The sequence below is a fragment of the Arvicola amphibius genome, chromosome 17 (assembly GCF_903992535.2).
Source record: "Arvicola amphibius chromosome 17, mArvAmp1.2, whole genome shotgun sequence".
In the NCBI taxonomy this organism is placed as follows: Eukaryota; Metazoa; Chordata; class Mammalia; order Rodentia; family Cricetidae; genus Arvicola; species Arvicola amphibius.
In genome coordinates, this window is record NC_052063.2 from 38,037,999 (window position 1) to 38,062,887 (window position 24,889).

Consider the following 24,889-nt stretch of genomic DNA (forward strand, 5'->3'; position numbering starts at 1 on the left):
ATCTTCCCAATGACTATATCAAGCTCACAAAATAAACCAGAATAACATTTGCATCCGTTTCTTTTTTTTCTTTTCTTATTCCTATTGTCCACACTGTACTTCTATAAATCTGTCTCTGTCTCCTCCTACAAGACAGTGGCTTTAGGGTCGAGGTCAAGCAGTCTGGCCTTGCACAGGCAGCCTAGGCTCACATCTCAGCTCACCACTGGCTCGCCATCTCTGCGAAGGTAGGCACATTCTGTAAGCCTACTTCGCCATAGTCTGTCATCGGTACAGTGAGCAGAGCCTTATTCGGTACACCACCGGACTGTAAGAACCCAATGTGTAATACATTCAGATCTCAGGAAGCCTGCATCTCCTCAATGCGGTGCCGTGGTTAGCCCCGCAGTTGGGGAGGGCTGCTGGGACGTTCAGGTTTGTAGCCCACGCTTGCCACAGTTAATTCTCAGTATGCAGTAAGTGTTCAGTCCATTGTTATTGGTAAAGTTGAAATGAAAAGAACAACTTAGCACCGGAAGTCCCCTTGCCGGCATCAGCGAAGTCCTGGCTCTCAGTGTATGTCAGCCTCAGCTGTCAGACTCCCCAGACGTTCCAGGCAGATATCCTGTGTGGAATTCGGATGGGTGAGTGGTGTGAACGTCCCATGGTTCCTTCGTAGGCTGAGTCCTTGCAGCAACTGCCGGCCCAGCTGGCCATGTCGAGAAAGTTCCTCTTGTCCATACCAAAGATGTTAAGTCTGGTCACCTGTGTCTTTCTGTGGTTTCCTGAGGATATATATCATGTCAGTCAAATGCAACAGCTTGGCAAAGACCATGGGGCTGCATTGCCAGTTAACTGAGTCATTTGACGCTTTCATGGGTGAGAAACAGCATTCCATTGTTGGCATTAATAATTGAGGTAACCGGGTCAGGAAGATTTAGGCTCAAATACTGGCTTTGCGAGCTTTCTAAAGGTGGGCTGAGGTTAATACTTAATCTTATTAACTAACTTGTTTCTTGAGCTTCGTAGAGTCTATGTGAAGAAAAAATTAGACAGCTCAGGTAAAGTGTTTAACATCGTGCGTAGACAAAGTAAGTCTCCATCCGCGTCACCAGTCCTTTCTGTGACAGCTGTGCCTAAGGGGAGCTCAGGTCACATGCGCCGGGACCTGATACAGCCACTTACTAGTCTAACTGCTCTGCCAAATGTCTTTCTCCGGCATAGTTGCTTCAGGTGCCTTTAGAAATGAAGTTGTGCTGTCCAAAACATTAGCTTGGTTCCAACTCAAGTGTTTTCAGCAAATTGGGCTTACCAAAATATGCAGACTAAGAAGGAGAAAATGAGAAGTATATGGAATTCTTTGTTTACTATTTGTGTGTGTGTATGTGTATGTGTTTGTGTGTGTGTGTGTATGTGTTGGTAGGGCACACATGTCTTGATGTACATGTGAGACCAGAGGACAGCTGTCAGTTATCTCCTCCACTGGGGAATCCAGGGATTCAGTTCAGCTTGTCAGACTTGCACATCTGACCATCTCGCTGGTGGTAGTGGGCTTTTTGCTTTATTTTGTTTTGTTTTGTTTTTTCCAGTACTGAGGTTCAAACCCAAGCCTTGCATTCCACCAGTGAGCTGCATCCCCATTCCAAGAGCCACGCCTTACAGAAGACTCAGGAAGTGTTAGGGCAGCAGACTTTGGGGTGCATTTGCAGCCTGGGGTTTAACTATTTAGCAAGACATCTGACTTGCAAAACAGAGCTTTCTGATGATTCCAGGACTTGATTCTTGCATTCGAGAAAGTTAAAATCTAACAAGAAAGAGAATAAATGCGGTATGGATGTCTGCAGCATAAGCTAGTGTTGCTGGGGAGGCTGAGAGTAAAAGTTTTAGTGGGGAGAAATCTCGGGGTCATAGGCCGTTTTTACCTGTGACATCTTACGTCACAGTGATTGGCTTTGATTTTTCCTATTAAGGTCATTTCATGTGACAGTTCACACGGGAAGGTCTCCCTTTCATTCTTCCCAGGAGCTTATGTAGGTTCCTGAAACACCAAGAGCTTTCTTCTTACCTATTTTTGGATTGTTTGAAAGAATCCTGCATGTGTGCTTGAGTTGCTATCCTGCCTCTCTCTGTGTCTCTACAGAGCCTCCTGGGAAGCTTAGACACGTGTAGTAGAGGGGGAGGGGGTGTAGCAGCGTTCTCTGTGGGTAATGTACGCAAGCCATTCCCCAGCCCACTGGAAACTCCCTCCAGTTTACCCTGATGAGCACATGATGAAATCAGATTAAATGTACATTGGAAAATGACGGGCCTCATTGCTTCTCAGTTTCTCACCCAAACAATTTCATTTTTGCTTCTTTCAACTGGCTGCTTTCTGAATGGCTCTGTGAGTGCCCTAGGTCACACCTGCGGTCTGGGCAGCATAGCTCTGGATTCCTGAGGTATACAGCCAAGCAATTATTCAAGGAAGACGTGGATTGATTTTTCCCCCCCAGCCTGGTTGTGGGCCCAGACTAAACATTTGCATTTCAATTTGCATAACGTATTCTCATTTAGGTGACTTCTTAGACACGAGAAAACATTTTTATAGCAGAAGATATTTTTCCTGTCACAGAAATAACTCTTAAAATACATAAAAAGCACACAGGACAAAATACTGTCATTTCCTCCCCCCTCCACGCCACCACCCCCCCCCCGCCCCGTAAGCCACCACCCAAAGAGGAGCAGTGATATGATAATGTCCCTTCTGGGCATTTGTGCATCTGCGTGCACACAGTGCTTTTGAAGCCAGTGTGGAAGTACGCTGTCCTTACTGCCTGTGCGTTCCTCCTCCTTATCATCTACAGGAGACAGTAACCCTGTGACCTCGCTGTAATTAATCACCCAGCTTTAACAATTCCTGCCTCTCGGTGGGTCTAGCTCTGCTGGCCTCGGCTGTCTTCCCTGTGACATAATAGCGTGTATGGTGTGTTTGTACCTCTGGGAGATGAGAAATTCTCTTTCCATCAGTGTTCTCATCACAAAACGGCAGGGGATCGTTTCAAAGTGGTTGGAAATGGCTTAGAAGCACACAGAACAAAATAATAATCCCACGGCCCGGAGTGACACAGCAGCATGAAAACCACTGAGAAACGTTGTGTGTGTGATAAACATCTTCACCGTGTGTGTGTCAACATGTGAAATGACCCTGATACCGCTGCTACACCCTAAAGTCAGCAATTCCTCGGAGCCATTAAGTAGGCAGTCCGTGCTTTTTATAACTAGCCAATATGCAATTAATCTACAATCACTGTTGCAAGTTATTAAATAAGAACATCCATTGGTCCTCTACCTGGGGAGAATGGCAGCTCTCCCAGTGCCTCTCCGATTCTGCACATAGTACCGACATACATGATGCGTCTGTCCTTCCCAAGCTAGCTTTCTGTAGTAGTTCTCATAGTGTATTGTTCATCCACCGGAGAGCACAGAGCACAGCGTTTCAGTCTGCCCACAGTTTTACACAACCTTTATCATGATTGATTTTAGGACATTTTCATTATCCCAGGAAAAAAAAAAAAAGCCCAATTGGCAAACCCTGGCAATCGCTTTCCATTCAACTGTAGCCGTAACCGCTCCCAGCCCTCGCAACCACGAATCCATTCTCTTTCTCCATAGATGTGCCTTTTCTGATTGTTGCACGTAAATGGACTCATACACCTTTGGTCTCTGTAACTTGGCCTTTCTCTTAGCGTGTATCATAATCAGATACCCACAATATGTTATTGGAAAATAATAACCCATTGTATGAGCATTTCTACATGCTTTCAGTAAGAATTCACCATGCCATGGAACAGCTAACCAGTATGCAGTTCCTTTCAAAATGATGAAAATATTCTAAACTTGAGGGAGATGACATGTAACACTTGAATATTAAGTTCATTAAATTCATCTTTTAAATGGGTAAATTATATGATGTATGGATTGTTACCTAATAATGCTGTTGGAAGTTAAATTATATCATGGTCTGCTACCTTTGTGAGTTTATACTTTTAATATGGTTTTTACTCGCCGTATGGTGGCTTTTATTTTATGTAACAAATCCTACTTTTGCACATGTGTATTGGCTCTGGAGAGTTAGGAACATACAAAATACTCTGTTGTAATTTTTTGTATATGTATCTCTTGTCTACTCTTGGTTCTTTCATGGCAAAAAGCCTTTGAAGTCTTCTATTATTATTATGTGTCTGTCTGTCTGTCTGTCTATGTATGTGAGTGCAGGTGCCCATAGAAGCTAGTGTCCAACCCCCTCCCCCAGAGCTAGATTGAGCTACCTGAGAATTGAACCCAGGTCCTCTGCAAGAGCAACAAGTGTCCTTATCCGCTGAGCCATCCTTCCAGCCCCCGAGCTTTTGACCTCTTCCAGACATTGTATGTTATGGCTGTTATAAAATGTCTGCTTTTCATGGCGTACCCCATGGCTTTCTCTCTGATTCTCCATTTCTGTTTGATGTCACAAAATTGTGTTCTTCAGAGCTCCTTGATCTCTGAAAATGCTTAATAGCTGCGTGTATGCAATAGGTGAAGATGCCTAAGGCTTTCTAAGTGAAGGCTCAGCTTCTCTCCTGTGCTCAGTGTAAGTCAGCGGACCTGGGATTATTTTTTGTTGTTTAGATAAAATGCCTCTACTGAACGAGAGAAAAAGGCACTGGTTTTACGTGCAGAAGTCAGCCCAACAGCTGGTTACACCATGTGCTTTCTCTCTTCCCTTGCAAACTAGAGGTCACTCAGGTGAAGGCGAGGCGAATTCATTCCTTCTGTATGAATTAGCACACACCTCTGCTGTCTCTTTCCCTTTTATTCATATGAGCAACTAATTCGTAGCTTGCTATTGGTAACCTCATCTTGCAGGCTGACGGTTGGTCTCTTGGGCTCAGAAATACATGTGTGCATGTGCCTGCTTTTCAAGTTCCTTCCTGTGGCCACCGAAGGCTTTCCTTCCCTTGTCTTCATGCCTAAGGAGAAATTTTGCCTTGTGGTTTATTATTTGTGTTTTGGCAGATGAATATTTTAACAAGAGTGCCACCAAAGAAGTAATGTGAGGGGCAGTGGCCATTTGGGCTTGATGACGTTTCCTCAAGTCGCTCCAGTGTGGGACATTTTTCACACACATGCTCGTAGAGCTGTCACCCTACTGTGAAGCTGGGAGACTGGCGTGAGATCCCTGAATCGCTAGGAAGAGATCATAAACTCACCTTGGGGCTTTGCATGTATGACCAAGATTAGATGCACGCCACTTTTACCTCATTATGCGTGAGGTCTTCTATTGTGGGAACAAAACCCAGCTTAAAAGAAATCCCAATGAAGTCTGATTTTCCTGCCACCTCCCGGATGGAGAAGAAAAGATCCGTCTCTCTGTCCAGTACAGCTGAGGGACCATGCATTGCCAATTAGAGCACACGTTAATCAGTGTGTTGGTGGCAGTCACAGACTCCGCCCTGCTAACTGCACTCAGAAGAGGAAGTGGGGTTGTTGGTAGCAGAGCTAAGCTCCTGTGGGCTGCACACACAAGCCTCCTGTGCAGCCCACCAGGAAGCGTCAAGGCATCCATTGTAGGACCCAGGCCTGGGTGCAGATGCATTCGCAGCAGCTCCCAGACCGCCGGCAGTGGTTCTTTCACTCTGATGTGGATGTGCTGTAGTTTTTGTCATCTTTTCGGAGTCTCTCTTTTAGCCCCATTATATCTAAGCCTTGCATTTGCACCCCGTGGGCTCCCCAGTTAGTCTTCTTTTATGGTAAGATCCATGATCAAATTCGCCATCTTTGGGTGTGTGGTAAAATAAATGTATCCACAGCACTGTGACCCCACTGTCCTTGTTTATGTCTAGAATGCTTTCTTCTTCCCAAACAGAAACTTGGAAGCCATCAGACAACAGCTGCCCCTTTCTTCTCTTCCCCCATGTCTTGCAGCTCAGCTTTATGATATAACATAGGTGACTCATGTAAATGGTATCATTCAGTAACTGTCCCTTTGTGGGCGGCTTGCTTTGCTTAGAGTGGCGTCCTCATGGTTCATCCATGGAATAGCCTTCCTCTTTATGGCTGAGTAATTTTCCCACGCATGACTATGCCACATTATGCTTATCCATCCATTTGTCTACCAATATCTGAGTTGTTCCCACTTTTAAGATATTATAAAATATAATGTCGCTGTGAATTTCATGTACAAACTGCCTTCCAGGAGAAAAGAGACTGAGTTTAGAACAGAGAGATGAAGAGGGTCTTAATCTATGCAAGAGGTTCATAACATCAGACTAACGCCTCGGGAGGCTGTGACCTCACCTTGCTTCACCTCTGGAGAGGCATTCCCTTTATGAGATAGGACAGACATTAAAGATAATTATACAGGCCACGCAGTGATGGCACAAACCTTTAATCCCAGCACTCAGGAGGCAGAGGCAGGCAGATCCTCTGAGTTCGAGGCCAGCCTGGTCTACAAGAGCGAGTTCCAGGGCAATCAGGGCTGTTACACAGAGAAACCCTGTCTCGGCGGGGGAGGGAGGGCTAATCATACAGTGACAGCATTGTGTTATTTCCTTTCTGACCCTTGTTTTCAGCTCTAATCTAGACCCCCCCACACCCCCCAAAAATGCTTTAAATTGCTAAATTTCTGTCTGATACGCTCAGTCTTAATGTCGAAAAGAAAATTAGCTTGGAGACTCAAAAGATTTAACTCTTGTAACCCACAGCTCTTCAACAGAAAGTGGCCCACGGTTTTTCTCGGTTTCATGAGAACCTGCAGGTGCTTTTCTATGTCGCCAGCAAAGGGGGCAGTAGTGAGTGAGACAGTTTATCTTCGCAATGTCTTATCCCCACGGGTATAGTAAACCTTGTAGCAGGTTTAGGGCGTGAGCATAAAGTCATTAAACCCAAGTTTTAAGTTGATTTATTTGTATTTTATGTACATTGGTGTTTTGTTATAGGCATCATGTCCCCAAGAGCTGGAGTTACAGACAGTTGTGGGCTGCCATGTGGGTGATGGGAATTAAACCTGGATCCTGTGGATGAGCAGCCAGTGCTCTTATCTGCTGAGCCATCTCCCCAACCCCTTAATCAAAGTTTTCTAATGTGTAGCGGGGAAGTGCTGCTAAATTCCAGTTGTTTTATTTTTGTTATTTATATATACATGCGTTTTTTTTATATGTGCCTGCATAAATGTATATACACCACATGCACGCAGGAGCCCAGAGAGGCTGGAAGAGTACATCAGACCTCCTGGAACTGGGACCACAGGCAGTGTGTGCTAGAAGCCAAATCTGGATCCTTTGCAAGAGCTCGCAATCTGCTGAGCTGCCTCTCCGGTGCTTAATGTTAATTTTTAAGAATTGAGCATAATGTATGTAATTTACTTTCAGGGGGAGGTGTTGTTTTTTGTTTTTTTAACAGAAAGCAGCAACAACCTTAGACTCTTTAAGATGCTCGATAATAAGCCTTCAGCCAGCTAATCCCTGACATAAAACCCCCCGCAGCATCCACAGTGCTCTGGATACACGGTTCCCCACTTAAGAGTCTCCGTGCGCATAGACCGCGTCGCTTCAAGTTTTTGTCTCCCATCTCCTTCCTCTAGTGTCCAGGTTCCACCCCAGGTTGTTGTAGGAGGTAAACTGCCTATTCTTGGCTTCTGTTTTGATCTCTCTGGGACTACACTGAGTGGCAATACTGACAACTTAATTATTTCATTCTTGTGGCCTGAATTTATATACCTGCTTAAAACCTAAAAATAATAAGTAGGTCATACTTTTTTCTTCGAGAAGAAATATTCAAGACCACTGCTTGGACAATGAATATGCATTTATATTCAGTAGATGTTGCCTCCCCCACCCCAACTCATGGTGGATTTTTTTTCCCCATTTCAAAATACATTACACATACAAAAGTGAACTATACATATCCAATTCATGATAACTACGCTCATACTATTAGTTACTGATTGGGGTTAAAAGAATGAAAGTGTTAATGGAATGTTCACCATATGATGATACTGTCACATTTCGGTAGAAGGTTTCTGAACTCCTGTTTTCTGGAAGATGAGCAGGCTTCATTCCAGCTGAGCATCCTCAGTGGTAGAGTCGAAGTATCCATTCCCGCTCACCCTGATAAGTTATGTGCGGTGTGGTTGAGCAAAAAATAGTCATATATTTTTTTATACCTTTTCAGCTGCATGGAGGGTAAAACAAAATGCCCACTTTAATAGTAGATAGAAAGCAGCTTGAGTCAGCACTCAGAATTCCGGGAAAAATGAGCTTGGTATGAGTAATCAGGGCCATGGTTTCCAACCTTGGCTGAGTGAACAAATCCCAGTGATTTTTGAACTCCTCCCCATGTGACCCCAAGTCAAGGTTGAGCACCACAAGTTGATTTGAAAGAGAAACTAGGTAGGAGAGCGTCATAGTCATCTGAATGAGATGTGGTGAAACCTACGGGGGATGTGAGCAGTGAGATTATCAGCAATGGGCCCACCAGAGACAGAGCGAAGCACATGGGTCAGCAGTTCAGGACAGGGTCTGATTATCGGTACCTCCAGAACAGTCAAGGAGCAACCATAATACAAAATACACAGGAAAGCTTCAAAACTATTTCAAAACATTGAGATAGATAGATACATTGCTATGTATCAATATCTATATGTAGATATATATGTATTGATATATAGATATATATGTTGGTATATCTAGATGAATAGATAATACATTAATATATGTATGTGTTTTGTGTGTATGTCTATATATGGATCTATATGTATTGATATATAGATATGTGTTGATATATATTGATAGATGGGTAGAGACATACATTGGTATGTGTATGTTTGTGTGCATGTATCTATATATGTTGACATATAAATAAATGTTAATATATGGATGGATAGGTAGATAGGTATGTAGATAGATAGACAGATAGGCATTAATGTTGCTATATCTAGAAAGCTGGCTTAGTTCACAAACAGCAAGAAGGCATTGGGACCATATGAGCAGCAAAATATAGCACTCACACAGGGAGAGAAGCTGCTTCTGAATGTATAAAAAACTCAAGACTGTGGCAATCACATAAAGCAAACCAGTGTGGTAAACACCTGCTACCCTAACCCTTGTGAAGCGAAGACCAAAGGGTTTTGAGTTTGAGGTCGTCAGGGGTACATGAGACTCTCAAAAACTGGGTAGAGAAAGAGGGAGGAAGGCAGGAAAGGATAGCAAATTCAGGGAAAACAGCAGATGCTGGCGGATCAGAGAAAGCACCACCCCACCACCACCACCACCCCCAAGATGGTGGCACACACAAGTGACTGCTTCCTGCCATGGTCAAGGTGGTCCTGCAGTCTGTGTGTGTCCCTGAAAGGGGCGCTGCAATGATCTGCTCTGAATGTGACCCGGAGGGCCTCTGACCTTGTCCCCTTCTGTCCTGCAGGAGTAGATAATCTCTATGAGAGAGCGCTTCACATCCGCAAACTGCTCCTGACCTTGCCCAGGTCGGTCCTTATAGTGATGAGATATCTGTTTGCCTTCCTCAATCAGTAAGTACCCCCATGTCCTGTCAACATGCTGTCTGCATTCTGCCTGTGTTCTTGAGTGCTATGCAGTGTGCGTGGCGTTCCATCCATCAGCAGAATCAAAGGGGGAGTGATTGAATGTAAGCTGAGGGCACATTTTTTACCTCCAGAGATCAAGGCCTTTTTATGATACATGAAAAGTCTGGAGAAACCGTGGCTGCCCATAAATGCAAAATACCCAGAGCACTGCTATAAATAACACTTTCCAGTGAAATATGTGTTTTTTTTCCAACTGCCATGCAGAGCCCATGTCATTAATGTTTTTGTCAAAATGATGTGAGCCACCTTCTCCTAGCCAAAAAAAAAAAAAAATTAATGTAGTCAGGATAGAGGGGGATTATAGATGGCTTAGACATCAATCCAAAAGCAGAATTTTCACACATTCGCTGTATTGAGTCCTTGTCAAGAAGAAAATATTTGTCTCGCAGTCGCTGCTGTGTTGAAACAGATATCTGAAGAAAGCACTACATTGTTTCCAAAACTTGACTCTTGATTGGGCAGCTTGGTTTTCAGTGATGTTGCTTGCTGAGCGCGTTCCACTGTAGGCCCGTCTCCCTCAGAGCCATCTAAACGCCGTTTTGCTTTGCCAGGTTGCAGTGAAGCAATTGAAGGTCACAGAGTTGATTCCAGAGTCAGTTGCTAAGTGAGCAGAGGGTGAGGGTGATGTGTTCTCAACCTAGTAAGGGTTCTCCCTTCTTCAAATCAGGATTTTTTTTTTCACCTGTGATTCAATGACGTTTCGCACTCACAGAAGCCACAGAGACTCATGACAACCCTGCTAGCCAGGTCTAAAATCAAACCCACTTACAAGAGCCACGGAGTATACACTAGGGAATCGCATACAGGGAGAACGGAGCGAGGCTCTGTCTGTCGCTCACCCTAGGGTATCTAAAACATTCCCAAAGGATGGTAGGAAGCCATTTGGAGAGAAGTGCTACCTGAAAAATGGGTATAAACTGTGTCTACTGTAACAGATGCTGCCTGTGGCTACCCTTGACTAAGCTTGGTCACCCAAGCAGCTGTCAGAGCCCAGGATTGCCTTGAAAATGCATGCTTCCCCTCCCTCGACTGATGGGTACCCCCAGGGGGCCAGCAGGGCTGTTCTGTGAGTTTTTCTGATACTCCAGAGCAAAACTAATGACCCACAATGACCTAGGAAAGCAGTGTTTCAAGCAAGAAAGTTCTTGAGGCCTGAATGCAACTCTTGGTGAAGCTCAACTGAATGGCAAATGTCTCATGAGTCGGGCAGCTGGCACTGTTCGTTGGTTCTGCCCACAGATGCCTGCACTTGCCCCTAAGGACAGATGAGGGCCCCCCCACCTCATCCCAGGGGTCAACTGTTCTTTTCTTCTGTAAAATCAAAACTTGGAAATCACAGGTTTTTAACTCAAGTTTATATTCTTCAAGCCCGGACTAAAATAAAGACCTAGAAAAATTAAGCCTGACTCTTCCCACAGAACTCAGGTGTGAGTTTTGAAAATTCCACAGTTTTTATTATGAATCTCGCTTCTTCCCCTGACCCTGTGTTTCAAGGTGATCTGTCACTCAGTCGCCTGGTGACAATGTGAAGGGTTTTTTTTTTTATTGTATATTTGAGAAATGGCAGAAGGGAAGGGCATATGGTAGCCGTGGGGATCATTCTTTGCGTTTTCCTCTCTCCCCACTATCTTCTCTCCACTAAGGACTGTCGGGTGGTGTCTTAGATTCTTTGTGTCTGTCACCATCTCACAAAGGCAGCTGAGTCTCCTTTTTCCTTCCACTTGTCATCTGCGCACCCGCATTTTATAGTTCCTTTTGTGGGTGACATTCTATACACTGAGAGATAATGCCTCCAAACTCTCCAAAGAATTGCAAATTCCCTGTGTGTTAGAGGCCAGACATTAAAGAGCTGGCTGACTGGGAGTCACTTGTGAAATATCTATAATATTTCATAAGAATAAATATCTGTAATACTGAGTTTAGAAATTAGTCTCAGACAGCCAGCAATGTCCCCAGAGCTTTCCTATCTTAGGTGGAACAATAAGAGAATTGAGGATTTGCCCTTTGTCTTGTTCCTTTGAGCATCTTCTGTGGCATAAGGGACAGAGACACACAGAGAAGGTTATCAACTCACAGTGTTCCTCGCCTCCTCGAAAAAAATTTTTAAAAGATGGTTGTGCTTTTATTCACGTTTCTTTAAAAAAAATTTTACAAGATTTCTAAGGGGAGAAAAGTTGAAAACTAAGATACCTTTGAGAGGTGAGGCAGATGTAAAGACATAACCATATAGCTTTATGGAAATTGGACTGCACAGCATAGAGCCACTAATGCTGCATTTGTGAACCTCCACCTTAACATTTACTGGTGAAACTCTCCTCTTGGTCCTTATCTCTGTTACAGCTGATGTTTTAGACTCAGGACTTTAGGAAGTGCCTCTCACTCACACAAAGAGGATGTTTGTTCCCCTCATTTCCTGCCTAGTGGGTCATAGTCATCTTACACTGTTTGGGGTTCGATTAAGTAGAATGGATATCATTTTTCCTCTAACGACTTAAAAAAATAACTTGTTTAATCCATGTTTTCAAAATATGAGGTAAAGGTGCTGGAGGGATGGCTCTATCATGAAGACTATGCCCTGCTCTTCCATAGGATGTGAGTTCAGATACCAGCGCCCACATCTGGTGACTCAACCCAACCACCTGTAACTCCGGCTCCAGGGGACCTGGCATGCCCTCCCTTAGGCCCTCCAGGGCCACCTGCACTGTTATGTGCGCACATACACAAACCCACACACACATGCAGGTGCGCGCGCGCGCGTGCGCGCACACACACACACATACACACACACACAAATGCATAACACTTTTTTTAGTAAAAATAAATTCAAAATACAAAGTATCCTATTAGGCACTTTCTTGCCCCAGCTCCTCTTTGACGAGTTGTTCCTGCCTCCATCTGCAGCCTTTCCCAGTACAGTGACGAGAACATGATGGACCCTTACAATCTGGCCATTTGCTTCGGCCCAACGCTGATGCCCGTCCCAGAGATACAGGACCAAGTATCTTGCCAGGCACACGTGAACGAAATCGTGAAGACCATCATCATCCATCATGAGACCATCTTCCCAGATGCTAAAGAGCTGGATGGCCCCGTGTATGAGAAATGTATGGCTGGGGGTGACTACTGGTGAGTCCATGGACAGAGTCCTCCCCCTCAGGGACACATCGCTACCGACTGGATGATGGGCTGAGGGGTTTAATGTCCTTGCTGCTGAATCCCAGCACCTGCGTTAAAGTTAGGTACAGCATTGTGTCTGTAGCTCCAGCCATGAGGCGCAAAAGCGGAGGGTGCTGGGAGCTCACTGGCTATCCAGCTTCTCCAGACAGCAAACTCCAGGTTCAGTAAGAGACCCTGTTTCAAAACATAAGGGAGGAAACAGTATAGGAAGACATTGGTCACAGGCTCTAGCTTCTCTGTGCACACACATGAGCCACTACACCAGCATACACATGCATACACTACATGTGCACATGAGCCACTGCACCAGCATACACCACACACACACACACACACACACACAGAAAAGGCTCTAGCTTCTTTCTACATGCACACGCATGAGCCACTATACCAGCATAAACATGCATACACCATATATACATACACATACACAAAATAAAATAAAATGAATTGCCCATAAGCTATCAGTGCTTTTAAATTTTTTTTAAAGAATAAACAGCAACAATAGCATTTTAAGTTAGAACAGTGAAATCCATGGCAATGGGAGCTTTATTATGGAAGCATACTGTCAGACTACTCTTTTATAGATACTTTTGACCTATTTGGGCCTCTGTAAAGAATAAGGGTTTTGGGTTTTTTTAAGAGTTTGTTTATATAAGGGTGTGCACTGGCCAGCCTGGTCTACATAGCGAGTTCCAAGACAGGCAGGGCAACATAGAGAAATCTGTCTCAGGGAGAGACACAGAGACAAAGCCTAGGAATGTTGATGCCAGAGAGAGAGACAGAGAGAGAGAGACAGAGATTAATTTTTAGTACTGTACTAAATCAAGAAACGACAACTGACTGAATTAACAGACTTCATTTCCATTCTTGGGTTTTATTTGGGTCTGGGTTTTGGTTTTGCAGTGCCAGGGATCAAACACTTGTGTGTGCATGGCCTAATCTGTGTCCCCAGCCTAATCAGATAGGTTGATTACAGGACAAATATCTTGATATTCTGTTTTTGTGGGAGCTCCATCAATCAAATATATTTTTATTTTTATTGATTTTCATTTTCACTTTTACAAAAAAGTATTATAGTAGTATGGGTCATTATGAACAAGTGTATAGTAATACGTTTGGGACTAAAAATTTTTAGCATGGTGTCACTTCCCAACCAAGTACATGAGTAAGAGGAGTCAATTGAGTAACCCTAGAAGGCGGAAATCTTAAAATGTCTGTGCTCGGTATCTGATTATTAATATGTGTGTTTCAGTCATTTTTCTATAAATCATCAATAACAAAAGAAGTCTCCAGCCTCAGGCCCTCTGCTAGGCCAGCTAGTCAGGGCACTTGTTTATCAGTTTATTTATCATGAATACTCTTCGAAATAAGAGGTCAATGAGTATACCCAATGGTTAATATTTAGTATTGATAGTATTTAATAGTAACTGGGAACAGCCCATGGATCTTGGTCTATTCCCCGTTACTGTGACAGAGTACCACAGGCTACGTGGTACTTTCATTTAGAAAGAAGGAACTTCTCACAGTTACAGAGGCTGGGAGGTCTCCTAGGGAGACCTTCCTGTTCCCTAACAAGATAGACAGTATCGAATGGTGAGAACGAGAACAGAGCATGCCCAGAACTCTGTGGCCCCGCCATGACCTCGGCGCCCTTGAATTTCCCCACTTGGACCCACTGGAGAATATCCACGTGGGAACTGGGGGTTCCAATTACAATGCATGAATTTTGGAGGACTCAGTGGAATCATGACAGCTATGTATCTGGTTCCAAACACATGACTCTTCCCAGGGTAGCTCTGAAGGAGACACACCTACATTCTTTATTCTGCACCCTTCTCAGGAGACCACTGAGTTCCATTCCCTTACCCAGACTGCGGAGATGTGGAGATAAGAAAATAACGGAAAATGTTTCGTCCCCTCACTTAAATCATATGCATTGTGGTGGTTAAGAAAACTGGGTGTGTTAAAAAAATTAAAGCTGGGCGGTAGTGGCACATGCCTTTGATCCCAGCACTTGGGTGGCAGAGGCAGGTAGATAGATCTCTGTGAGTTTGAGGCCAGCCTGGTCTACAAGAGCTAGTTCCAGGACAGGCTCCAAAAACTACAGAGAAACCATGTCAAAAACAAAAAAAAAAAAAAAAAAAAAAAAAAAGGAAAAAAGAAAATTGGGTTTTGCTGTTTCCAGATGTACTGCTTTCATAATTAGCCAAGCATGCTGTATTCCAGTTCTGTGGCATAGCGGCAATGTTACACACGAAATTCAATTCAGCAATATTGACGGGCATGGGTGTGACAGGTGCCAACCAAAGTCTTCCCCTGGGGAGATGAGTGAACGGATCCAATCATGCCGAGACACACAGAGCTTCATTTTCAGTCTTAGTTACTTTGAGGCCAGTGTGGGAGCTATGCTTGGCACTCCCCCAGTAGGGCTGTTGTCAGTACGATCTGCTGCTGCCTTCTCTGTTGTGTCAAAAAGACAAGGTGTGTGCGGATACCCAGTGTGTGCGGATACCCAGTGTGTGCGGATACCCAGTGTGTGCAGATTGGATCCAGAGCGTGGTGTTGCTGCTGCTTTTGCCAAAAAGGCCTTTGTAATGGCCTTGTAGCTGGTAACATGGACTGGAGAACATTCTGTTTAGTGTTCCCGTGGAAACCCCGTGTGCATGTTATACATGTGTCTGTGTGTTATGCTTGTGTGTGAGAAGGACCTCAGGGGTCTTACTCCATCTCGCTCCACCTCACTCCTGATACAGGTCTCTCTGACCTGGAGCTAGGATGGTCTTCAGCCCCATCTGGCCTCCTGGCACTGGGCTGTAGGAACTCACAGCCTTGGTGGGTGCTGAGGATTCAAACTCAGGTCCTCAAGCTTGGGCAGCACGCACTTTTACCCACTAGACCATCTCCCCAGTCCAGCGCCACTCTTTCTAAACACAAAATCAGGATAATAGCAGTTTCCCCTGTCCCCAGTACTGTAAAGGAGGTTTTAGAGTAACACAGGGCTGGTATTTGTGGTCAGTACCTTTTATTAGCAAACATCGGAAGGCAAATAGTGGTAGAGATGCTAAAGTTGCAAAGCAGGATAGTAAAAATCATGATTCTCATGCAGAAATGAAATAAATGCATGTGAACTGGTAACAGAAAAGATGTGACAGTCACCTCACAGAAGCCAAAGGAGTCTCAATTGATATGTAGGCAAAAATGATGAACTTGCAAAAACTTCCCAGTCTGTTGAGCAATAAGCAAACATATTCTGCCTGAAATCAACTAATCTGTATTTATTTAAGTAAAAATTATTTGTAATACTTTTGGTTTCCTGTAAGTAAACTTCTGTCTTAATAGTATTGTAAAAGATGGATGCACACATACACATGTACACATACATCCACACATACATACATGCATCTACACATGTGCACACACATATATACACACATGCATGTATATGCATATGCATGCATCTATACATGTACATATAAACACATGTATACTCACATACATACATGAACACAAGTACATACACACCCACATGTACATACACACGTGTGTACACATATGTATACATACAAAAAAGTTTTAGTCACTTTTCCTGTTGCTGTAGTAAAATGCAGACAAAAGCAACTTGAGGGTAAAAGGGTTTGTTCTGCCTCACAATTCTGGGGTGTTGATCGTGGCAGCAGAGGCTCAGTTCCAGGGTACAGTCCACCACGGCAGCAGGGGCTCAGTTCTGGGGTACAGTCTACCACGGCAGTAGAGGCACAGTTCCGGGGTACAGTCCACCACGGCAGCAGGGGCACAGTTCCGGGGCACAGTCTATCACAGCAGCAGAGGCACAGTTCGGGGGTACAGTCCATCACGGTAGCAGAGGCTCAGTTCCGGGGTACAGTCCATCGATCACGGCTGCAGAGGCATAGTTCCAGGGTACAGTCCATCGATCAGGGCAGCAGGGTCTCAGTTCCGGGGTATAGTCCATTGATCATAGCAGCAGAGGCTCAGTTCCGGGATACAGTCCATCACGGCAGCAGGGGCTCAGTTCCGGGGTACAGCCCACCACGGCAGCAGAGGCACAGTTCCAGGGTACAGTCCATAGATCACGGCTGCAGAGGCACAGTTCCGGGATACAGTCCACCACAGCAGCAGGGTTTCAGTTCCGGGGTGTAGTCCATCACGGCAGCAGAGCTGTGAGCCAGCTGCTGAGAACACATCAGCACTCAGGAAGCCGTAAAGGGACTACCATCCTCCTTTCTGCCATCCAGCACCCTACTCTCTTAGGGTGGGTCTTCCCACCTGACTTCGCCTAACCAGAGTCCCTCACAGGCTCGCCCCAAGTCTGGTCGCTTAGGTTACTCTAGAGCTCACCAACGTCGATGCTGACTGTTAGGAAACCTGTCATACACATACGCGTCCTCATGCACATCCACAGAGCCAGGTGATAATTAATGGAGGCTCTGGCATTCTGTGGTCAGATTATCCGGGCATGTTTCTGCACTAAAAGTCTTGTGTTTTCCTTGCTGTCTTAATTTCTCATTTAGAAAACAATACTCTGGTTTCATATGCATTTTTACCCAACAGCGACAGCCCATACAGTGAGCATGGTACACTGGAGGAAGTGGACCAAGACGCCGGCACCGAGCCCCACACCAGCGAAGACGGTAAGTCCCCCCGCTGGGGCCACTGTGGGTTGTTTTTGTTTTTTGTCGGAACAGTAGAGTTCCCAGGCTTCTCTTATTTGATTTAGTGTGGATCAGCTTGGTATTCTTTTTCTTCCTCGTGTTGTATTTATCAGAACTGGTTCTGTGCCTTCCAAACGTCTTCTCTGCTCCGAAGTTTATCTTTTTGTGTGCTTGTTTGAAGGCAGGAGGGTTTTATCAGTCTTCCGTGTTTTGTTTTTCATGCTGGGTCAACGTTAAGAAATCCTTCTAACCCCTGAGGAAATGAAGACAGTCCTCCCATATCTGTCCTTGCCTTTCATAGTAACAGATCTCCCTCCTCATGGATTTCAAATGCACCATACACGTTCTTGTGACCATAGACCGGCACTGCACACCAGCTCTCTAGGGCATGTCCACCTTTCCTGACGGAAACTGTGTTCCTACTGAAGGGTGACTCCCTGCCTCACCTCCCCAGCCCTCGACAACCTCCATACCCTTCGACTCTATTAAAAATTCAACCCTTTTAGGGTCTTGATATAAGTGGAGCCATGCAGTAGACTAGCTTACAGCTTACTTCAGGTCCTCCCATGTTGCCACATGTTGGAGTACTTTCTTCTTCAAAAAGCCTGCCCAGCATTCTCTGCACGTCTATTTCACACTCTCTTTATCTACCCATCTTCTTCTGGGAACTGTCTCCACGTCTTCCCTCTGGTGACGAGTGCTGCAGGGACCTCTTTGGGATTCCAGTTTCAGTTCTTTTGGATGAGCATCTGAATTCTAGGTCCTAGAATCGCTCTAATTTTTTAGGGCCTGCTCCCCATCCCGTGTTCCATAGCATCCGTACCATTTCCGTAGACCCACCGACGGGATGAATGCAGAGGGTTTGCCCGCCTCCAGCCCCTTGACATTGTTGTCTTTAGCAGGGAGCCCTCCTCACAGCATCGGGAGTAACTCACTGTGGTTTTGATTTTCCCATCCTTGGTGATAATGGTGTTAACCATTTGCTTCATCCGCTATGGTTTTGGATTCTCTTTTAATTCCTTCAAAAATTGGTTTTTCACATAGTTCTTATTCTTATGGAGGTTATGCGACGAGGTAGGGGTCATTTACTTTTCCTCAGCTGGCCTTTCACATCATTATAAACCAGGTGCCTTCTACGTGTGAAGGCTCCTCCTGTGTTCTGTCCTTCCCACTGGCCTACCTCGACCACTGTCTTCACGTGAGACCTTTTAATTAACCGAAGCAGAAAGCAAAGCAAGACCTCAGGCTTTTTCCTTTTTACTGCTCTTGATCCTTTCCCATTCTACTCAAATTGTAGGCTCTGTTTTTCAAACACTTAAGACAATTTTTAACATCTAAAACCCTGCAGAGAGGCGAGCCACAGCTGCACTTGTTTTACAGATGTTGACACGGAACAGAGAGCTGCTGTCCTACACTCTTCATAGCTCAGCCCGTGAGCATATTTCCAGAGAGCTGCTGTCCTACACTCTTCATAGCTCAGCCCGTGAGCATATTTCCAGAGAGCTGCTGTCCTACACTCTTTATAGCTCAGCCCGTGAGCATATTTCCAGAGAGCTGCTGTCCTACACTCTTCATAGCTCAGCCCGTGAGCATATTTCCAATTGTTTGGTATTTCCAAATTAACTCCGATACGTTCTTTTAAGAGACCATTTCTTTTTCTCACTTTTACAGTTGAGTGCTTAGCCCTAACTTTTAACACTTTCTCTATGGTGCTAAGGATGGGCCCATGACTTTCCTGCATGTGAGAAAAGTGCTTGACCACCAGTCTTTTGGGGGTTTTCTTGTTGTTGTTTTGTTGTTGTTGTTGTTGTTGTTGTGACAGTCTTGCCAGGCAATGATGGTACAAGCCATTATTAATCCCAGAACTCGGCAGGCAGAGGCAGACGGATCTCTGTGAGTTCGAGTCCAGCCTGGTCTACAAGAGCGAGTTCCAGGACAGCCAGGGCTACACAGAGAAACTCTAACTCAGAACAAAATGAAATGAAATGTAAGGGCAGAGCGTCGCTGTTTGGTACAGACCTACTATAAACTTGAACTCCTCCCAGTCTGCCTTGGAGTGCTGGGATTGTCGGCGGCGGCGTTACGGCTGTGTCCTTGAATACATAGTGTGAGTTTTCTCTGAGAGCCTCTCTAGCTGTGCAATTCTTCCTCCACCCACTGAACTCTCACTTCTGTTTTTATTCCTTTGCAGTCTACCTGGTATACTTAACACATCTGCTGCGTGGTCATTGGGGGTTTTTTGTTTTGTTTTTTGTGGGGGTTTTTTTGTAACAATGAGGGGGCCAGGCCTGCTTGTTTGGGTTTTCTGTCCCGCCCGGTACCCCACAGCCGGCAAGCCCCAAAGAAATAACACAGAGATCTCTTTAAGTTAATAAAGCTGATTGGCCCATTAGCTCTAGCCTCTCACTGGCTAACTCTCACATCTTGATTAACCCATTTTTCTGATCTATGTTAGCCATGTGGCTCAGTACCTTTTTTCAGTGGAGCAGATCACATCCTGCTGCTTTGGTGGTCTGGACAGGAGTGGGAAGAATCAACTTCCTCCTTCCCAGAGTTCTCCTGTTCTCATTACATCATTTCTACTTCCTGTCTAGTTTTCCCAACTATACTTTCTGCCTGGCCAATTAGCGTTTTATTTAAAACATGATTGACAGATTACAGACAATTCTCCCACACCATTTTTTTCTGTTTAAGCTCCTGGATCTTTACTCCTAAATATCAGATTTTTCTGCTATTTTACATCATATGTCTGATAATTCTGACACATTTTCCGAGCCTTCCATTAGCTCACACTTATTAGGTCTTGTTTTCTAGCGCGCATATAGATTTTTGATGTGTGTCTTAGAACCTCATGAAGATAGCCTCCTCCGATGAATCCTTTATCTATTCTTCCCAGAGGCACAGCAGCCTATAATACGATGTCCATTTTTAGCTTGAAGGTTTCCACATTCCAGGTGTTATGAATTTCCAAACCAGCCTAAGGACCACAGCACACTTGGGAGTCTCAGAGATGGTGTGTACCAAAGCCTTGAGCCGGTTCTTCCCTGAGGACAGTGGGGGAAGAGATGGTAATGGCCTGCAGAAAGAGTCGCATGACAGTGGGTTTCCCGGATGTCACCCTGAAGTTTGCTAGAACATGAAGAGGACAGTTCTTTTGGTAGGGCGGGAGGACACCCAGGCTGCCCATGTCAAGCAGATCCCAGTCTTGAGTTCCTTGAAGACCAACAGAGATCCACACATGATGGCTCACGTGTCCAGTCGTGTCCCTGGCTCTCATTCTGGCCTTTGATTCTCCCTCCTGACTGATGGCTTAGGACTGTAACTGTAAAAGCTGGAGTCTTAGCAGGAGAGTAACTAGGACCTTTGGTGTTGTGTTGATTACCTGCTGAGGAAGAAAAAATTTTTCATTGTGCTCCTTTTTATTGAAAATGAATTTTTTTCACACAGTGTATCTGATCATGGTTTCCCCTCCCTGCTCTCCTCCCCTATCCTCAGCTTCCCACTCTGTGCCTTTGTGTGTCTCATTAGAAGACAAAATAAAAAAAAAGTCAAAGCTTGAGAAACACATACACAAAACCCATAAAAACATAAAATTGGAAACTATAGTGTATAAACAAAAAACCAGCAAGGTGAAAATGCCCAAATAAAGCAATAGGAAACAAAAGGAACCTCCAGAAATCCCACTGGGTTTTATTTTGTGTTCGCTATCTACTGCAAGGCATGAATCTTGCCCTTACGTGTGGCTTGTATGCCCAGTGAGACTCTTGGGGAAAACTAATTCTTCCCTCATAATTATCAATTGGAGATAGGTTCTGGGTGAGGAATGGGGGCTTGTGCCCACTTCCCCTCTCTCGGCACTGGGACCCCATCTGACCTGGACCAGTGTGTGTTGCCACAGTCTCTGTGAGTTCCTGTGTGTGCCAGTCCTGTTGTGTCCAGAAGACACTGATTTCCTAGTGTCCTCCACCCCCGCTCTTACACCCTTTCCGCTTCCGCTTCTGAAGGGTTCACAAGTGCCGAGGAGAGGAATTTGATGGAGACATCACACTTAGGGACGAGTGCCCCGAGGTTTCTCAGATATCGTCCGGCAGTATCTCTGGGTCTCTGTTTCTGTTCTCATCCCCTGCAGGAGGAAGCTTCTCTGAGGATGGCCGAGCACAGCCCTGATCTGGGGGTGCAGCAGAATGCCATTATGAGCGATTTTACTCCTCCATTCCTTCAGGAGAGCAGTAGTGTTTGGTTGGCCCTTAGGTCCATTTCCCTTGTCCAGTTTCAGGCTCTTTGGCCACCGGAGCTGTGTCAGACCCAAGTCCGTCTCATGGAGTGGGCCTTAAACCTTTGGCTCCTTTTGAAAGTGGGATGAAATGGTGTTTTCTGGACTTAAAGATCATTCTTTCTAGTGAGAGCTCATATTTCTAAGATGTTTCTGAACATTTCTGAGCACCTACCTCTAATACCATCCTTTTCTTTGCTAGGTTTATCTGTTTCTCTCTGTGTTCATTCCTTTTTTTTTTCCCTGCTGACCTCTGAATGTTCCTTTGCTTTCTACTGTGGAGGAAAAGCTTAGGCAAAGCCCATCCTCTCTCCCCACCTACCAGTTCTACTTCACGTCACCTGTCAAATGTCTGCCCCTTAACTACAAGAGAGAGTCTTTGTTGCACACGCAACAGTGTAGATCTCATTTTGATCATGGCCACCACTTTTGCAAGAAGGAAAAGCATTGCTCTCAGAGAACACGTTCTTACCCACAGCCGCACCCTTCCAAGTTCTGTAGCTGAATTAACTGGAACCTTCGCTAAATGAATGGCCTTTTTGACCGTCAGACAGTGTGTTCTCTTTTCTCTATCACGGTATCACTACAGAGACCAAGTTCTGTTTTCAAAACAGGCTGTCACAGAACAAAGCTCATCCCCACAAGGGCGATAAATGACAAATCTAGAAGGATTTGTATTAGAGATAATAGAGTTCCCAAGAGAAGATGCCACATTATTACATCACACTAAACTTCCAACAGGAACGCTGTACTCGATAGCACCAGATCATCCAGGCAGCCACTCCGCTGAGTCCGCTTCCCCTTTGCACAGTTAGCAGAGCCATGCAGAAGCACTAAGTAATCACGTTACACCCTTGCTATTATTGGTATTGATGTCAGCAGTAGCAGCATTCTGAGAAGTCTCCACAGGACCCGAAAGGACCAGAAGACTCTCGGTATGAAAGCGCCATGGTGCCCCACGCCCTGGGAGCGATGCCCAGACTAAGATGACTGTAAATAGCATATTGATTGGCACTTGGCTGTGAAATGGCTCCCAGGGGAGGACAGAGAGTCAAACTAATGAAATTGCTGAAAATTACCTGTTGGTACACTAGGGCCACCAATGAAATGGTCTTCTGACACTTGCGGTCATTCTTGCACAACCTGCCCCCACGGTTCAGTAAATTTAGTGAAGCTGATAATCCTGTTATGTGAAAAAGTCATGATAAAAAGATGTGATGATCGCAGAGTCGTGATTCTGAAATTATTTGTGTGTGTGCAATGTATATGTTGTTCTCGGTAGCCTTTGCCCAGCACTAACATCGTAACACTGCGTGCACAGAAGAGACATTCTGAGTCCCTTTTCCTTTCTCCTTAACACACTGTGCATAGATTATATATCCTATCCTCCAATGATAGCTTTTTATTTTTTTAATTAAAAATATAAATATAAGGATATGTTCACACAAGAGTTGGCAAATCCTGTGTCGTGAAGTTACGTTTAATAAATTAGCGTGTCTTCACTCCGTGAACGGATTTGTTTCCATCCTCCAGGAAAAACTGGAGTATAGATTTTCATATCTCATCATCCCAGATCAACCAGGATTGATGCTTTCTCTGGAAATTAGGAACAAAGGGCCACTCCGTTTAAACGGGAAGTCCTCTCCTCTCTATTATTAAATATTTAATAGTGCTCTCACTCGTGTAGGTTTAATAAGGCGTGCCTTGAGGTGATAAGCTGTTTACTTTTCTCTACAACTTGAGGAAGGGGGAGTTTGTTTTAACTCATAGTTCAGGAGATGTGGTCCATCGTGGTGGGGAAGACAGGGCAGCAACGTGAGTGACAGGCGTCTGGTTACCCTGGTATTCAGGTAACAGAGAATTTGACTATAATTTCATCTACCTCTACCTCCCTAGCCCTGCCCCGTCAATATCTGCCAGGGAGGCACCATATCCAGAAACTTCTTCCATTAAAGAAAGAACAGTGTCCCCAAACAGTGACACCCAATTAGGGACTAACCACTAAAACTATGGGCCATGGGGACATTTCACAACCAACCCTAAGCAGGAACATCTGATCTAAAAGTTTTACCCAGTTACTAAAAAGACTTATATTGTTGTTCTAAAAGCTCTTACACCTTTTTCCACGCAAGGCCTCGTGTTAGGAGTACTGTGGCATACTATTCACCTCAAACACGGTCTTAAGGTGTTTTGCTGTAGTTGACCTAAGCCCTTGACATGAAGGTTTTCGATGTTCATTGGTGTCCTTGCTTCTGCCTTGCATGTCCCAGAGAATTTTGAATTTGTCAAGTGAGAGAGAGAAGCCTGGCTTTCTTTATCCCAAGATTTCTCACATTGTGTAACCGACGCCGCGGCGAACACAGGGATGAATGAGCTCTTTCAAATGAGTAGTTTCGTTATCGCGATAAATAGAAAGCTATTTCCGGGACTGTTGAGAGACCGAAGGCTTTCCTCCACCACGTTGCCTGCATATTCTAGAATATTTTGAAACTAACGCATGCCCAGGTTTTAGCAAATGAGGCATCACTCATTACACAGATGCTCCTATAAGCATATGTTCTGTAAGCATACACTCCTGGCATTCACTACACAGATGCTCCTGTACGCTTGTGTTCTATAAGCATACACTCCTTACATTTTTCATTTCCACTTTTCTGTTTCATCAGACGGCCACTCCTGTCTGTTGGACAGCATGGACAAGAATGAGGGGCTGGTGGGAGAGAAGGAGAAAGGCTTTGAATGGAAGGCATTTCTGCAGTAGGATAGATCACAAAGCACCCTTTATAGGGGTTTAATTTAGTGGGGTTTGTCCTCCTTTCCTCTTCATATCTAATCACAAGCCAGAGCTGTATTCTAGTCCTAAACCCCACCACCAAGATTTCAGATTTGTTTGCAGTGGTAAGAAAGAACACAGAGAGATATGGAGACATATATGCGTCTCTCAGTTTCCCCCACTGGTAATATCCTATATGCATACCCGTGATAAAATGCCATCGCCAGACAGCTGATGTCAACAACATAGGGTCATTGACCATATTCGTATTGCACCTATGTGGGGGTTCACGTAGGGCTGTCGTTTATCACATGTGCGGATTTATGTGACCACAGTCACAGGCAACATGAAGAAGGTTTACATTAAAGGAAGCGTGTGCCCCTCTTTATAGCCAC

At 44.8% G+C, this 24,889-nt stretch overlaps 1 protein-coding gene across 2 annotated transcripts in view; it reads left to right on the top strand.

Annotated features, from left to right (window-relative positions):
* Srgap1 (SLIT-ROBO Rho GTPase activating protein 1) overlaps positions 1 to 24,889 on the top strand; it is a 273,611-nt gene that overhangs the window by 237,954 nt on the left and 10,768 nt on the right. For both annotated transcript variants that reach the window (XM_038314549.1, XM_038314550.1), the window contains exons 16-18: positions 9,418 to 9,523; positions 12,500 to 12,724; positions 17,348 to 17,427. In XM_038314549.1, the coding sequence (XP_038170477.1) occupies positions 9,418 to 9,523; positions 12,500 to 12,724; positions 17,348 to 17,427 (411 nt within the window). The remainder of the gene's footprint in view (positions 1 to 9,417; positions 9,524 to 12,499; positions 12,725 to 17,347; positions 17,428 to 24,889) is intronic.